Source organism: Anopheles nili, chromosome 3 (assembly GCF_943737925.1).
Source record: "Anopheles nili chromosome 3, idAnoNiliSN_F5_01, whole genome shotgun sequence".
Taxonomy (NCBI): domain Eukaryota; kingdom Metazoa; phylum Arthropoda; class Insecta; order Diptera; family Culicidae; genus Anopheles; species Anopheles nili.
In genome coordinates this window covers 53945336-53958890 of record NC_071292.1, presented here as the reverse complement: position 1 = coordinate 53958890, position 13555 = coordinate 53945336, and the positions used below count along the sequence as shown (strand labels likewise).

The window sequence follows — 13555 nt, the reverse complement described above, 5'->3', positions numbered from 1 at the left end:
TGGGAGAGATAAAAGTAATGCAACACGTCTGCCCCCAGCAAGAATAATGCCCCCGGCTAAAAGTAGGCGGAACAAAAACCCAACTAAACTCTGCTCAAACAAGCCTTAATTTGACGGGTGGTGATGCGTGTCGTTCTTCGTTCGCTTGCATGTGGCAGCAATAAGAGAAGGCTTTAAAACAGTTCGTTTGCGTCCGTGGCACACTATGTTAATGGGTCTCTGTTAATGGGGAAATCTCTGTTGGGGCTGCATCCGAACCCGTGTTCTGACCGTAGATAGAGTGTGCATGAGTCATATGCGGATGTTAATTCGAGAGGAGGTGTACATAACAAAAATTGAAGTGGTGCAACCAGGGTAAAGAAGCGTGACGTCGTAGATCTGTTCTTAGTAGGCTATCAACTTGGACGGTGCCATGCCAAGCGGGGCTAATTAGATTCCTAGGTGGACGAAAGTATAACATCAGCTGGCAAGAACAAGAAGTCCTTTAATAATCAGATGGAGCCGAAAAAGGAACCCAAAACCTTTTTGCGTTGTGGTTTTATCGTTAAAGCATTAGCATGTTGTAAATATTGCATAATTTGTCTTCGTAGGATGGGAAATGGTGTTAGACTTAGTAGCTCCATTTATCCAACGACCGCTTGTCGCATGTATTTAACAGTTCGATGCACACCGCTTATCCAACTTGGATGTTCCTTTCCCCGTGATGGGTTGGGTTGTACGCGCTGAGATACTTAGTTTTGTTCGCTTCTAAATGCTTTCATTCAAAAGGGTGATAAATGGGGATATGATATGCTAATGTTACTGAAATGGCAGTTCTGAAGCACAAGAGATCGAAGTGGTGAGTGAAAAATGCGCTCTCTCATAGGCCACTTGTGTAAGAAAAAACAATCTCTGTTCAAAAATACTCATCCATTGCCATCATCCGTCATCTTGCACTCATTGTTCCATTTTGGCAATTCATCTGCTCTTGTACAATTCATATACAGGATCGACAAGCTAGTTAGGCGATAAAGAGCAATGGCATCGGTAAGATGGCTCTCGTTCGAGAGAAAATACCAGCTACCGGAAAGAGTAAAGCGGTGAAGCATGAAAACCATAATTCTTGCGAACAGCTACTAAAATGCTTCATGTTCGATTTCAAGGTTCATAATGAACAAGCGGACAGAACATTAATTGATAAGTAAATAATGCGAAATAGAACACAACAGAATTCATACAGATATAGAACGAAGATAAAACAGATCGAACGAGGACGTTTGTGTAACAGTAACATGAAAACTTGAATGTTAACAGTGACAAGGTTCATACGGTAATTATCTGAATAGGAAACTAATTACAAAGAAAACAAAACAAGGTATAAACATAACAAAACAGTAACACCCGTGTGGAGAGCCAATAGTGTAATAGATATTTGAAAAATAAAAATAGTGAGGATGGTTCTCATAAACATTCCAATATGATCAAGCGGTCATAAACAATGAACAGTGAAGGGACAGTGAAACGCCGTATTGGACGTGAACCCGTTTTATATTGTTCTCTCAACTAACAAAAGCAATGAAGATAGTAATTCAAAAGCGCAACCGCAACACGTAACGTACGAATATTCGTTTGTTTCATGGTTTTGTTTGATTGTCGATAGTTTGTTTCTGTACTTCTTTCAGAAAAAAGAATTCATAAGCAAATAAAAGAAACAAATACATTAAGAGTGTAAAACCCAACAAACCAATCGCTCGAAAACGTGGTTTATAGTGGATTAAGCATGCCGTAAGCAATGGAGACTGCAAGATTGAAAGAAAGGCTGTTTCTTTCCTAACAACAACAGCTTGTTAAATAAGATCATTGGCCCCTTCATTTGAATAGCTAAAGACAGTGGTAAAAAGCATTAAAAATGGATTATCCATTGCTTTGCCACAGTATTTAGTAATAGTAAATACAATGATAAAAAGCATTAAAAATGGATTTTCCGTTGCTTTGTCATAGTATGTCGTAAGCTGGAAAAAGCGTGCAAATTTCAAAATTACGCGCCATAAACCCGGATGGGTATCGAGTCTGTTTTTGCCGCCGTTGGTTCGGTCAGTATTGGTTCAATTATCCTCACGCTGGAGGAGCGATCATGCGGCAACGATCGCTGTGCAATTACTTTTAACCTTCATGGTGTGAAGTGTGTACTGGTGGCGTACGAGACTCGAGAGGGGGGAGTTCGAGTACGCCTTAAAATATCGATTCGAATAGGCCCATCATCTTCGCAGCTTGAAACTGGCTGTCTAGCGCCAAAGTGGCAAAACATCACTAACATTGACGTCACGTTAAGGGATTTTTTTTCGTTCACTTTCATTCACGTGAATTCGTCCGATCATCGGCACATCCTTAAGAACAGACAAATGGCGACGATTGTCGATGTTTGTGGTTTGTTTTTGACCGTGTTTCTTATTTCTTGGGTGCGTTGCCACATTTCGGGGAATCGTTTGACGTCAAATTGACCTCACTGGACTGGGAGGTCCCCAGTGCAGCTTCAGCTGTGTATACGACGGATTCGTAGCGATGAGCTTTCGATCGCACATGGTTTTCGATAACATCCGGTTAAGATGGCGCAAAGCAAACAGACACGTGTTTGAGCTGACCCGGCTAACTTGTTGCTGTTCAGAATAGTCAATATTTGTGCGTTTGGCACTGAAAAATGATTACCTTTACTACAAACGATATGCAGGTAAAAACTCGTTCATTAACACGTGTATAAAATTTCAATCTGGGTGAACATTGCTTTGTCGGAGTGCTTTTTGTAGTTTTCGCATTATTGATTTGCAAGAGGCAATGATTGACTAATTACTGTAGTTAAACAACCCTTTGGAATTCGTTTGTAATGATGTGTAGGAATTCATTACTCATTAAATAGGGGTCTCAAACGGGGACGTTTCTCTGTAGCACTTTGTTTCTATCGAAGAATGGGATTGCACATCCCTCTGCTGAAATATTTCGATTTGAAAGATTTCAATGCAAGCACAATGATTTTGTTTTCGTGAAATATTTCATCAACTTTTGCCTTAGCATACCCTTTTTATTATTTTAACGATTATGAGAATTAATCGAAGCATGGTTTTTCATAGTTATAACAGGCTTTCGATTGGGTAGAAGTAGAAACGGTTCCTTCCGCGAGCCCGCATGAACAACAATCCATGAAACCGGCCATGAAAACTATCTATTCAGCCTGTCGAAGACGCGCTAGGCGTGCCGTTAGTTCGTCCTGTTCGGTAGAAGCCTGCGTCGATGCTCCGATTGCGATGGATGATGGTCCCGTCGGAAGTTCCATGTTCAGTTCCAGGCTGAGGAAAAAAGTCAAGCATCACATACGACTGCCTTGTTTTTTTTTTGCAACGAAAGAGTCAGCGTAGCCAACTTACCCGGCCTCATCTGCGACTCTTTGCATGAGCGATTCAACGTCGTTCTGCGGTACGGCCGTGGTCGTCGTCTGCGACATTGTGTTCTCCATGTATGAGCTCTGCACATCCAGATCCTCGAATTGAGACTCAAATTTATCCATCAACCCAGAGATCTTTTCCAGGTTCATGCCCTTCATTGCGGCATCCATCGCCTTCACGACGCCGGCCATTGAGTTGGTGACGTTCCGCGTAGTCAACGCAGTCTGCACACGGCTGGCAACGGCATCGACTCGTGCACTCATTCGAAGATAATTTAGAGACTGGCTTTTCTGCCGGATGGCATTTTCTGCATGAATTCGAGCCACCTCCGTGTTGCCTTTCTGTATCGCCTTCTTTGTTTTGAGAATTTCGGCCTTTTCTTCCTTCTCACATTTTTTCGCATTCCGTTCGAGTTCTTTTACTGCAAATTTTAGATTAAACAAGTGTTCTGCGAAAACAAGCTAGGGTTAAGGAAAATAATTGGATAAACGAGGTTGAAAATGAAAATTTCATTTTTTAAAAGGATGCTTTCCATCGCCGCCGCAGACATTTCGTTTCCCGTTTTGAGGCAACAGTGATCTGAACTGAATACAATAACCGATAGTGGCTTGAGCTAAAGAAAATAACAACACTAAACAAATTGCACTATAAATTGCAACGGGTTCAAACAAAGCTCCTACACACGGGCTAATTAATGAATTGATGGAATTTGGACAAGCGCAAGGTCGTGGTGAGTCACTTCGAGATTTCTTCGTATGTTTTCAATCGAAACTGCATGTAAACATTACCATGTTGACAGCGTCTTGACAGTCCAGTTTGTGTACTGTCAAATGGGAGCCTCTGAAAATTCCGTTGGCAGTTCTTGAAATTGGACTATCCAAACGCCTTGAGACCGATAAATTTTAGTCGTACATCGTACTGTTTACTTATAAATGACGTCTCTAGAAGGAAACAACCTTTTAGTTTCATCATACAATTGGATGATAGATATCCTTACGTAAACGTACTGCAGCATGCGTCTATGCTCCACGTGTTGGAATTGAGTGTGACGAAATTCAGCAATTGCACCTGGATTCTCAGCACAATGGATGTTTGTAATGAAGGTAATTGAAGCTGATAGCGGAATACTATGTCAGTTTTAAGGAAAACTTATCATTTGATTTTGTACGTTTTGTAAAATAGACGAAGTTATTGAATCTTCACAGACTCCCATGCTTCGTTCGAAAGTTCGCGAAAAGAAAATCAACTATTACGAAACAGATATGAGAAGTTCAAAAGAAAGCAAGTCGAAGGCGCGTAAACGAGCACGCAATAGTAGCACAGTTTCTCAGTGCCTCAGGGAAGAATGGAAAACCCATCACGGAAAAACTCGTGCAGCTCCGAAACCAGCTTCCCAGGAAGAAGAATACTTCAAATGCAGCACACAGCGTGATAGTGACAAAGGTGTTCCTGTGGATCAATCGGTGGATTTGTTCAAACATAAAGAAAATCTGGTGGCCAACTATTTGCATTGCCAAAATGCCGAAAAGGAACAGGAAATACAGTTGCAGAAAATGATGGATGAGTGCAGAGCGAATCATGACCAGGCTCGCGCAAGAATGACGAGCACTCCGATTTCCACCGAGCACATTGTAGCTGCTCCGTCGTTTATTGTTCTATCGGCAAGCATAGAACCTCTCCAACTTGAAGGGAATGAGAATAGAACAGTAAATCCTCCACCACCGGACATCGTTCAGTCCTTCATCATGCCTAATTTTAGCGAAGAAATTGCCCGTTTAGAACGTGAAACTGGAATACGGACGTCCCAGCCAGATGAATTGAAACGAAAAGTACCCTCATTTGTCGTGTCCGACATGATTGCAAAGGATGTTTCGGTACCGCTGTTTGAGGCCTGCTTGGATTTGTCTGTACGAACGCAAGTGGCAGCCAATGATGAAGGGCTGAAGCATCCTCAGCAGATATTAACGTACTTGCCAAATACGATACCACCAGAACCGCATGAGGATGATCCAGCTAATGTCCTCGATCTACGCAAGGTACATTCCATTGCTGACCGTTGCCCTGCACGAGCATCCTTAAGCGTTCCGCAAAAATCGCCCCAAGGTTCGAGGGATGCCGGCACACAGACGAAATCCTATAGGCGCTTTCGTAACGCAGGTGTGCAGCACCGGCCGGTTGCTTCGTTCGATTTTACCGAGCGGAACATAATCACCCTGGCCCAGGCGGTTGAAATGGATCCGGCACTTTTGCACATCAGGTTGAAGCAAATCGCCAAAAGTTCCTCGGAGTCCATCTGGCAAGTCCGAGATTTGAGTAAGGCGTTTTCTCATGCGGATCCATACTTTGCAAATTTGCACCATTTCCTGTAGAAGTTTGTTAAAAGTAGAAAAATTTTATACGCATAACCCTTCCGTGAGGAGTAAATTGATTTAGTACTTTTGTTATGCTTCCGATTTTATTTGGTCTGAATTCAGAGAACGATACAGAGGAATGGATTAAATTCCGTTCTACTTACACGTGCCAAACCAATTTCTTTTTTTAATATTGCCACGCCCGGGTATGCTTGACATGCTACTGCAGCCGAATGCCAAATCCACGGCATTCAGAACCTGCATCTTTCGTTTAACTACTTCCGTCAACGTTCCTTCATACATCTGTGAATACCGATAATTTAGTCCTAGTAACACTTTCCTTATCACGTGTCTGCAACAACGTGCGTTCCCGTTCCCGTTAATGCCCTCGTAAACCCAAACTGACTCAACACTGAGCCTGTTAGCTTGCATGCTTTCGTTTGTCTCGCCGTGCCGAAGAGGCGAAGGACGAGTAATTAAATAAATTCAATTCGCTACACAACAGAAGAAGAACACGACTCTACGCAACGCGCTAATGATGGGATCTAATCGATGTACTGGAAGGAGCGATATCTAAACTGGAAAACGAAACGTTCAAACGTCCAACCAATCTGTACACGCACCACGCACCTCGCCGTTTTAACATATCGTTGTTGATCACAGTGTTCGCGTCGGTGGCTGTAAAAGGAAACGTAAAATAGGTCATATTGAGGGTCGTGTACGCTGTCAGAGTTTTCGACGATGTCCTTACATGAACAAACGCCATTTTTGGCATCCACCGTTGCACGAGCGACGCTAGTTCCGCTTTCCGTTGGCCCTCCAAACCGTCCGCTATCACATCGTTCCCGATCGTCGTCGTCGTCGTTGTTGCCGTGGCAGGCGCTTCCGCCGCTGAAGGTTTACCGCCCGCGGCCGGAGCAGCTGCCGGTGTTTGGAAATTTTGATATTCTAGTTGAAGCTCCGGCAGCGGTTGCCAGCCGGCCTTTAACGGGCACAAGTTAAACAGCAGATCGTACGAGGAGTAGGAAAATATCGTTACGTTCAGCTGGAAAAGGGAAAAAGTGGAACGGAATGTCAGCGAGAGCGGCAACGTGAACGACCACACACACACACACACCTGTCGATGTCCGGCGAACATGAAGCTGTCGGAGCTGTTCAGTATTGCTTGCAGGTGCAGAATCCTTCGCGTCGGATTCCGTAGCGTAATACGCAGCGTCATCGGCGCCCGTACGTACATCCGCTGGTCGAGGTAGCAGTACAGATTTAGCGGTGGATCGATTACCTCTGCCGGATGTGAACGAAAAAACGCAGCGAACGTGTGGAGTGAGGATCGTGAAATCGTTCCGTCAAAACGCGCACACTTACCAATGCCATTGATGACGAATTTCGACTCATTCACGACGTCGGGCGTCCGCGAACGACACCATCGCACACAGTACATGCCGAAGATGGGAAGGGTTTGCCCGGTTCCGGTCGTGTTGCCGTCGGCCTGTTCCGTTCGGTTGTACTGCGCGTTGATGAACCCGTTCCGCTCGCCGTTCGTCAGCTGCACGCAATCAAGCGCACAGTTGAAGATCGTTTTCGTGACCACCCTGCTGGCCTGGTCATCCCCAGCGAATGGTCCACCCGCCTTCGATGAAGCGACCAGCGACGCATCGTTGAGGGGCAATGGTTTCACCTTGAATTCCTCCACGCTGCCCGTGGACGTGGTCATGAGGGTGGTGTTTACTTTTGCACCGGCTACAACCGCAGTACCGTCGTCCCCGGTGGTGGAAACCATCGTCGTATCGGCCAAGGCAGCATGATTTAAGGGATGAGGCGTTAGAGATTGATTCAGCTGGTTGGTTAGCTGCGCACTAGTGCTACCGATTATCGTGGCGTTTGTGGGCAGTTTCGAGAGAAGGTTCCTGTTGTACTGCTCGTCCGTGAGTCGGTTCGGTGGCGTCGGTGCTTGGCCGCTGGCATCCGGCGAGCGAGACCGATTGAACACAAGCTGCGTGTCGTTCGCGAGGTAATCGCCTTTCGACACCCAGTCCTTGGTGCAGTTGACCGCACTGAGTAGCTTCAGCTCCTCGAACCGGCTTGCCGGACGTAACCCACTGCCACAGACAGGCGCGCCATTCTGGTACGGTTTCTCCAGTATGTTGTGATCCTGCGGAAAAAGACGGTGCTGTTTAGCTGATTTTCCAAAATATCGTCCTATCTACACCTACACTTATGAATCGCGTTTCGAGTATGTCGATTGGATCGGGCGACTTCACGACCATGTTGACGCGCAGCAGGAAATCCTCGTGCCGGTACGCCTGCCCAAGTGCTTCGCGGCTGAGCGTATAAAACCGACCGACCAGTTTGATTTCCTCTACACACGGTACCACCACGGTGTCCTCTTTGATCTTGCGCACCTGCCCGTCCGTATCGACCGGTTCAATCTTCACGTTGTGGCTGTTCACGTACTTCTGCAGGTTTTTCTCGTTGGCCAGCAGTTTCGCTAAGTCTTCCTTCTCGCTGGTCGGAGTAGACGGCGAGTCGACGGTGGCCGATCCAGTACCCCCATTCGGTATGGCCAACTTGCTTTGGTGTGGATCCGCCATCTGGTAGTACATCTTCTGACGCAGTTCAATGTTTCCCGCGACCAGACTAGCGAGATAGTACGACACGGTCGTGGAGGACTGCATCTGCAGTTCACCGATGTCGATCTGTACATGGGAGTGGATCTTTTGCATCGGATGGTTAAGGTCGGTCGTAAGGAACACTGAAACGGAAAGAGCAGCGCAATGAATCCAGGAAGTACAGATCTTTACCGGCGACTAAACGACTTACCATTGTTTCGCATCGACTGCGGCACGCTAATGCTTACACCGACGTTCTGCAGGCAGAGGTTGGATTGGTTGAAAATTTTGGTCGTCACCTGGTAGAACTCGTTCGTCAACATCGGCTGATTCGTTGGTTTCGTTTGCGATCCCAAGTGGAACCTGGAAGGAAATGAATTCGAAAGGCTGTACTCAACCACACACCACGTTTTCGTTACACTCCACTCGACTCACGTCGGAATGATGTAGCAAGAGCCGATGACGGCGATACTCTCCATGCAATCCACGTGCGGATTGTACGATTTGAACGACTTGCTCGTGTTTAGCTTCTCCCGGACGGACAGCACGGCGTGCGTGCTGTCCGAGCCCATCTGCAACTCGAGCCGGAAAATGTGCACGTCCACACTCTCCGCGAACAGGTACCGATCGCCGACAAACAGCACCCGGTAGCATTTGTCCGGTTCCAGGATGAACTCTTCGATTGCTTTCAACCCAGCGGTTGAATCCTCGTCGACGGGCCCCACGTACTCAGCGTACTGGGAAGCACCAATGCGGACACTGCTCGACTTCAGATCCGTCAGCAAGATGTAGAAAGCTTTCAGCTTCAACGGAACCTCCGTCAGCGAGCGGATGTACAACTGCAGCTGCAGTTTCTCGTCATTCCGGATCTGGCGCTTCTCGAACGTTAGCCGGCACTCGACGAGATCGTTCAGCTGGTCCAGATCCAGCTTGATGGGGCTAGCGAACGACGCCAGCGCCGTCTGCCAATGGTTCGACAGTTCCGGTGCGATCTGACTGCTCGACACCGGCGAGACACGCTGCAAATGGGGGAAATGGAAAACATCAGTGAACGATCCTGCGCGAAACGTCACACACGCGCTTACGTGAAACACCTTCCAGAGGTTCTCGAGGATAAGTATGCGCTCCTGTTTCTCCATCGCGATATGCGGTGACAACGCCTCGATGCTGCAGGCCACAAAATCGGGCACCGAAGCGGACAGATACGCCGAATGGAGCGTCTTCAGTAGCACCTGCGTGAAGATGGTATACCACTTGTCCACGCGGTAATCCGTCAACATCAGCGAGTAAAGCGTGAGGGCTTTCGAGTGATCACCGCTTTTCAGATACTCTTCGGCCATGTCGATCGCAAGCTTCTTGCGGAACCGCAAACACCGGTACACCTTGAACTGGGCCATCGCCTTCCCGAGCAGGGTGATGATTTCGCCCGAGTGATTGTACGCCTTCTCGTTTTCCTGCACCAAGCAGATAATCTGCTGCTCGGATACGGGTTCGCCCGTCTTCGCGCTACCCCGGATGCCAAAGAAATCGCTGTACAGCGCCGAATTACTGGCCGGTCCGTGTTCACCAGCACCCGGCGTCCCAAGTGCAGTGCACTGCAAAAACGCGTCCTTACGCTGCCCGATGAACTCGGCCGCCTTGTGGAAGTAGATGCCCGGATGTTGCGTTTGCAGTGGGGCCAGCCCGTTCTTGACCGCGTCGCAGAACAGCTCCGCGAAGGCACTGTACTGCACGCTCAACCAAGCGTAATGCTCGAACAGCAGCTCCTTAAAACCCGCCCGCTGGCGGTACTTGTTGATGTGGTTCTTAAACTGCGAAATCGAGTCCTTGGGCGCGTTCAACCGAAAAAACAGCTTGCACATCTTGTAGTTAACGAATCCGGCGATCGTCTTCAGCTCGAGACAGTTTGTATCGACAATCCGCACGTCATCCAGGAACGTGTACGTCTGCCGGTAGTGCCGCAGCGCGTTCGATTGATCCAGCTTAAGCTCGGAAATAAACCCGAGCTTAAACTGATGCCGGATCTTCAGCACCGTGTGCGCATCCGTCAGCTGATCACGGTGCAACCGAATCTGCTTCATCACTTGCGCGTAGTACGATTGGGCCAGCTCGAGGAACGCCGATTGCAGCCGGAAGATGTGCCCCATCAGGTGGTCGTTGTGTGGCAACACAAACAGCAGTTTCGCGTTAATGTCGCAATTGCTCGTCAGCTGTGCGGCTCGTTCCGAGGCCAGCATGTCTTCACCCTGCTGCAGGTAGTTGCCACGCTGAAGAAGCGCTATCGCAATGCGCGTGTTCCGGCCCTGGAGTGAGTTTTTCAGCACCTGTATCGTGGCGGCGCACTGTAGCTGCTTTTCCGTCCATTTGGGGTCGTTCCATTCGAGATCCTGAAACAACACGACGACCGCCGGTAGCACGTGGAGGTGCTTCAACATCCAGTTGCGCTTGAGGATGCCCTTGGGCGTGTACCATTCGTACGATTGGTGTTTCGGCTTGGACACAGGGAACTCGTAGCTCGCCGGAAGCAGCTTATACTGGATGGACTCACTGTCGGGCTTCTTAGCGTTGTTGAACGCATCCCACACCGTCTTGTGGATGGGATTTCGCTGCACATCCAGTCCGGATAGACCCACCAACGGGGCCGCCGAGGTGAGCAGCTCCGATGGGAGCGCGCTGGCATCGTGCGACATGCTGGGAACAAGTGAACGAGTCACGGAGTTTGGTGGCCGCTGGGAGCCCGTATCCTGGCCACTTGTGGTGTACACCTTCCGCTACTGTGCTACCGTCGTATCGCAATCACCAGCTGTGCCACGGGTTTCCGAGATTGCACTGCATAACTTATTGGTCACACAGGTTGGTGAATTGCCACTTCCCAGGCTTCTTTTTCGTTTGTCCTGATGTCCGTTTGTTCCGATAACAACGAGAGACTCTCTAGTTTTTTTTCTTTTATCTTTCCACAGAAAGCAAGGGGTGGCTGAGCGATGACGAACCAGCCCCAGACGACGACGTGCACCGGCAGTAGGGACTTCTTCTTTTTGGAAGGCAGCCTTTTCCTGTGTGTTGCGGACACGCGAGCCTTGCTGCTGGAGGTAGTCGGAGGCCTACCGTGCTTTTCTGGAGTTCAACCGCACTACGGGGAACGAGAAAAAGGAGAATGGAATTGGGTAGATTTGTTGCGAAAATACTACAAATCCCCTCCAAGAAAAGTACCATCCAAAACAATCGCGTACACACACTCACACTCCGTCGGTAGAAACGTCACTTATGACACGTTCTGTGCTAGTGATGGGTAAATAGTTATAGTGATGGACACCTTGTTGTCGGGAGAAGTGGGTTTTGAAGAACATATGACGGTAGCACCTTAGCTTTAACACGGCATTGTTCATTGCCAATGAATTCTTGTTTTAGTTATAACACAATATTAATTTCATCGTAGTTTTCGTTTGTCTGGTGCAAGGAATTCTATTCAGAGTCTTATAATTATAATCAGAGTCTTATTATTATAGTAACATTTAGTTTAGTTTATTATAGTAATATTTAGTAATATCAAGTCAACGCTCGTCGCTAAGCGGTATCGATTCGACGTCGGATTTTGAACGCCAAAATCGCCAAATTAGAATTCGCTAGGAGGATACAATACGTCGAAGAGGATACATGTACCAGCTGGAATATCGCTAATGGATTTCCCCTCCAAATGTTATCAGTACATATCGTCGATCTTTCTGGCGCACGATAATCAGCATCCCATCTCGTTTGCTCTCGTTTGCTATCGATCGGATTATTCTACGCACACTGTAGGATCTTTTTGAGTGTCGTATCTTGCCGGTCATAATTCGGTCGCAGTATTTTGCCGGTAATAATAAATTGGATGGATGCGTACATTAAATGCTTTTTTGATACAAAACATAGTAACAAACGGTGTGTGATAAATTACTGTTATTTAAACCATCGCTCCCCATATCATTGAGCATGTTTTTATCACAAAACTATATGAAACTAGCGGGATTATCACGCACGGTGTCCAGCTAACACGCCTCACTCCATAGTGCAAGGAATCACCTACGTTCGCCTGGTACAAAATATAGTAGCTTGTCCTTGTTGCACTCACGTGCTGCTTCCGTTATCCGAAATATTAATCTTTAAGCCCATGGCACACGCTTTTTATCAGCAGAGCCAAATCTGGCGTCGATGCGCGTGGTTTTCGCGCACGTGGATATCACAAAAATTAATATCGGAACGATTTGAACGCCCGCTGCTCATCGGAAGGATTTCGGCGTCGGATTTTGAACGCCAAAACCGACAAATTTCAATTCGCTAGTACCGAGAGATCATGCGTCGAGGAGGTTGCATGTATCAGCTGGAATATCGCTAATGGATTTCCCCTCCAAATGTTATCGGAACATATCGCCGATCTTTCTGGCACATGATAATCAGCATCCCATCTCGTTTGCTCTCGTTTGCTATCGATCGGATTATTCTACGCACACTGTAGGATCTTTTTGAGTGTCGTATCTTGCCGGTCATAATTCGGTCGCAGTATTTTGCTGGTAATAATAAATTGGGTGGCTGCGTACATTAAATGCTTTTATGATGCAAAAAATAGTAGCAAACGATGTACGATAAATTACTGTTATTTAAACCATCGCTCCCCATATCATTGAGCATGTTTTTATCATAAAACTATATGAAACTAGCGGGATTATCACGCACGGTGTCCAGCTAACACGCCTCACTCCATAGTGCAAGGAATCACCTACGCTCGCCTGGTACAAAATATAGTAGCTTGTCCTTGTTGCACTCACGTGCTGCTTCCGTTATCCGAAATAGTAATCTTTAAGCCCATGGCACACGCTTTTTATCAGCAGAGCCAAATCTGGCGTCGTTGCGCGTGGTTTTCGCGCACGTGGATATCACAAAAATTAATTCGATTAGCCACCAATATCGAACGATTTGAACGGCCGCTGCTCATCGGAAGGATTTCGGCGTCGGATTTTGAATGCCAAAACCGACAAATTTCAATTCGCTAGTACCCAGAGATCATGCGTCGAGGAGGTTGCATGTATCAGCTGGAATATCGCTAATGGATTTCCCCTCCAAATGTTATCGGTACATATCGCCGATCTTTCTGGCGCACGATAATCAGCATCCCATCTCGTTTGCTCTCGTTTGCTATCGATCG

At 47.1% G+C, this 13555-nt stretch overlaps 2 protein-coding genes across 2 annotated transcripts; both read right to left on the bottom strand.

Moving 5' to 3' along the window:
* Positions 1 to 3044: 3044 nt before the first annotated feature.
* Positions 3045 to 4118, bottom strand: LOC128723342 (charged multivesicular body protein 1B2). The gene is made up of 3 exons (XM_053817071.1): positions 3945 to 4118; positions 3399 to 3864; positions 3045 to 3320 (listed from the first exon to the last, which is right to left on the bottom strand). The coding sequence occupies exons 1-3, from the start codon at positions 3964 to 3966 to the stop codon at positions 3197 to 3199; spliced, it is 612 nt and encodes a 203-aa protein (XP_053673046.1). The 5' UTR covers positions 3967 to 4118; the 3' UTR covers positions 3045 to 3196.
* Positions 4119 to 5884: 1766 nt separating this feature from the next.
* Positions 5885 to 11066, bottom strand: LOC128723485 (trafficking protein particle complex subunit 11). Its single transcript, XM_053817229.1, has 8 exons — positions 9462 to 11066; positions 8812 to 9395; positions 8588 to 8739; positions 7981 to 8519; positions 7133 to 7919; positions 6885 to 7051; positions 6519 to 6812; positions 5885 to 6445 (listed from the first exon to the last, which is right to left on the bottom strand). Exons 1-8 carry the CDS (start codon positions 11064 to 11066, stop codon positions 6425 to 6427), a joined length of 4149 nt encoding a protein of 1382 aa, XP_053673204.1. The 3' UTR covers positions 5885 to 6424.
* Between the last annotated feature and the right edge of the window lie 2489 nt (positions 11067 to 13555).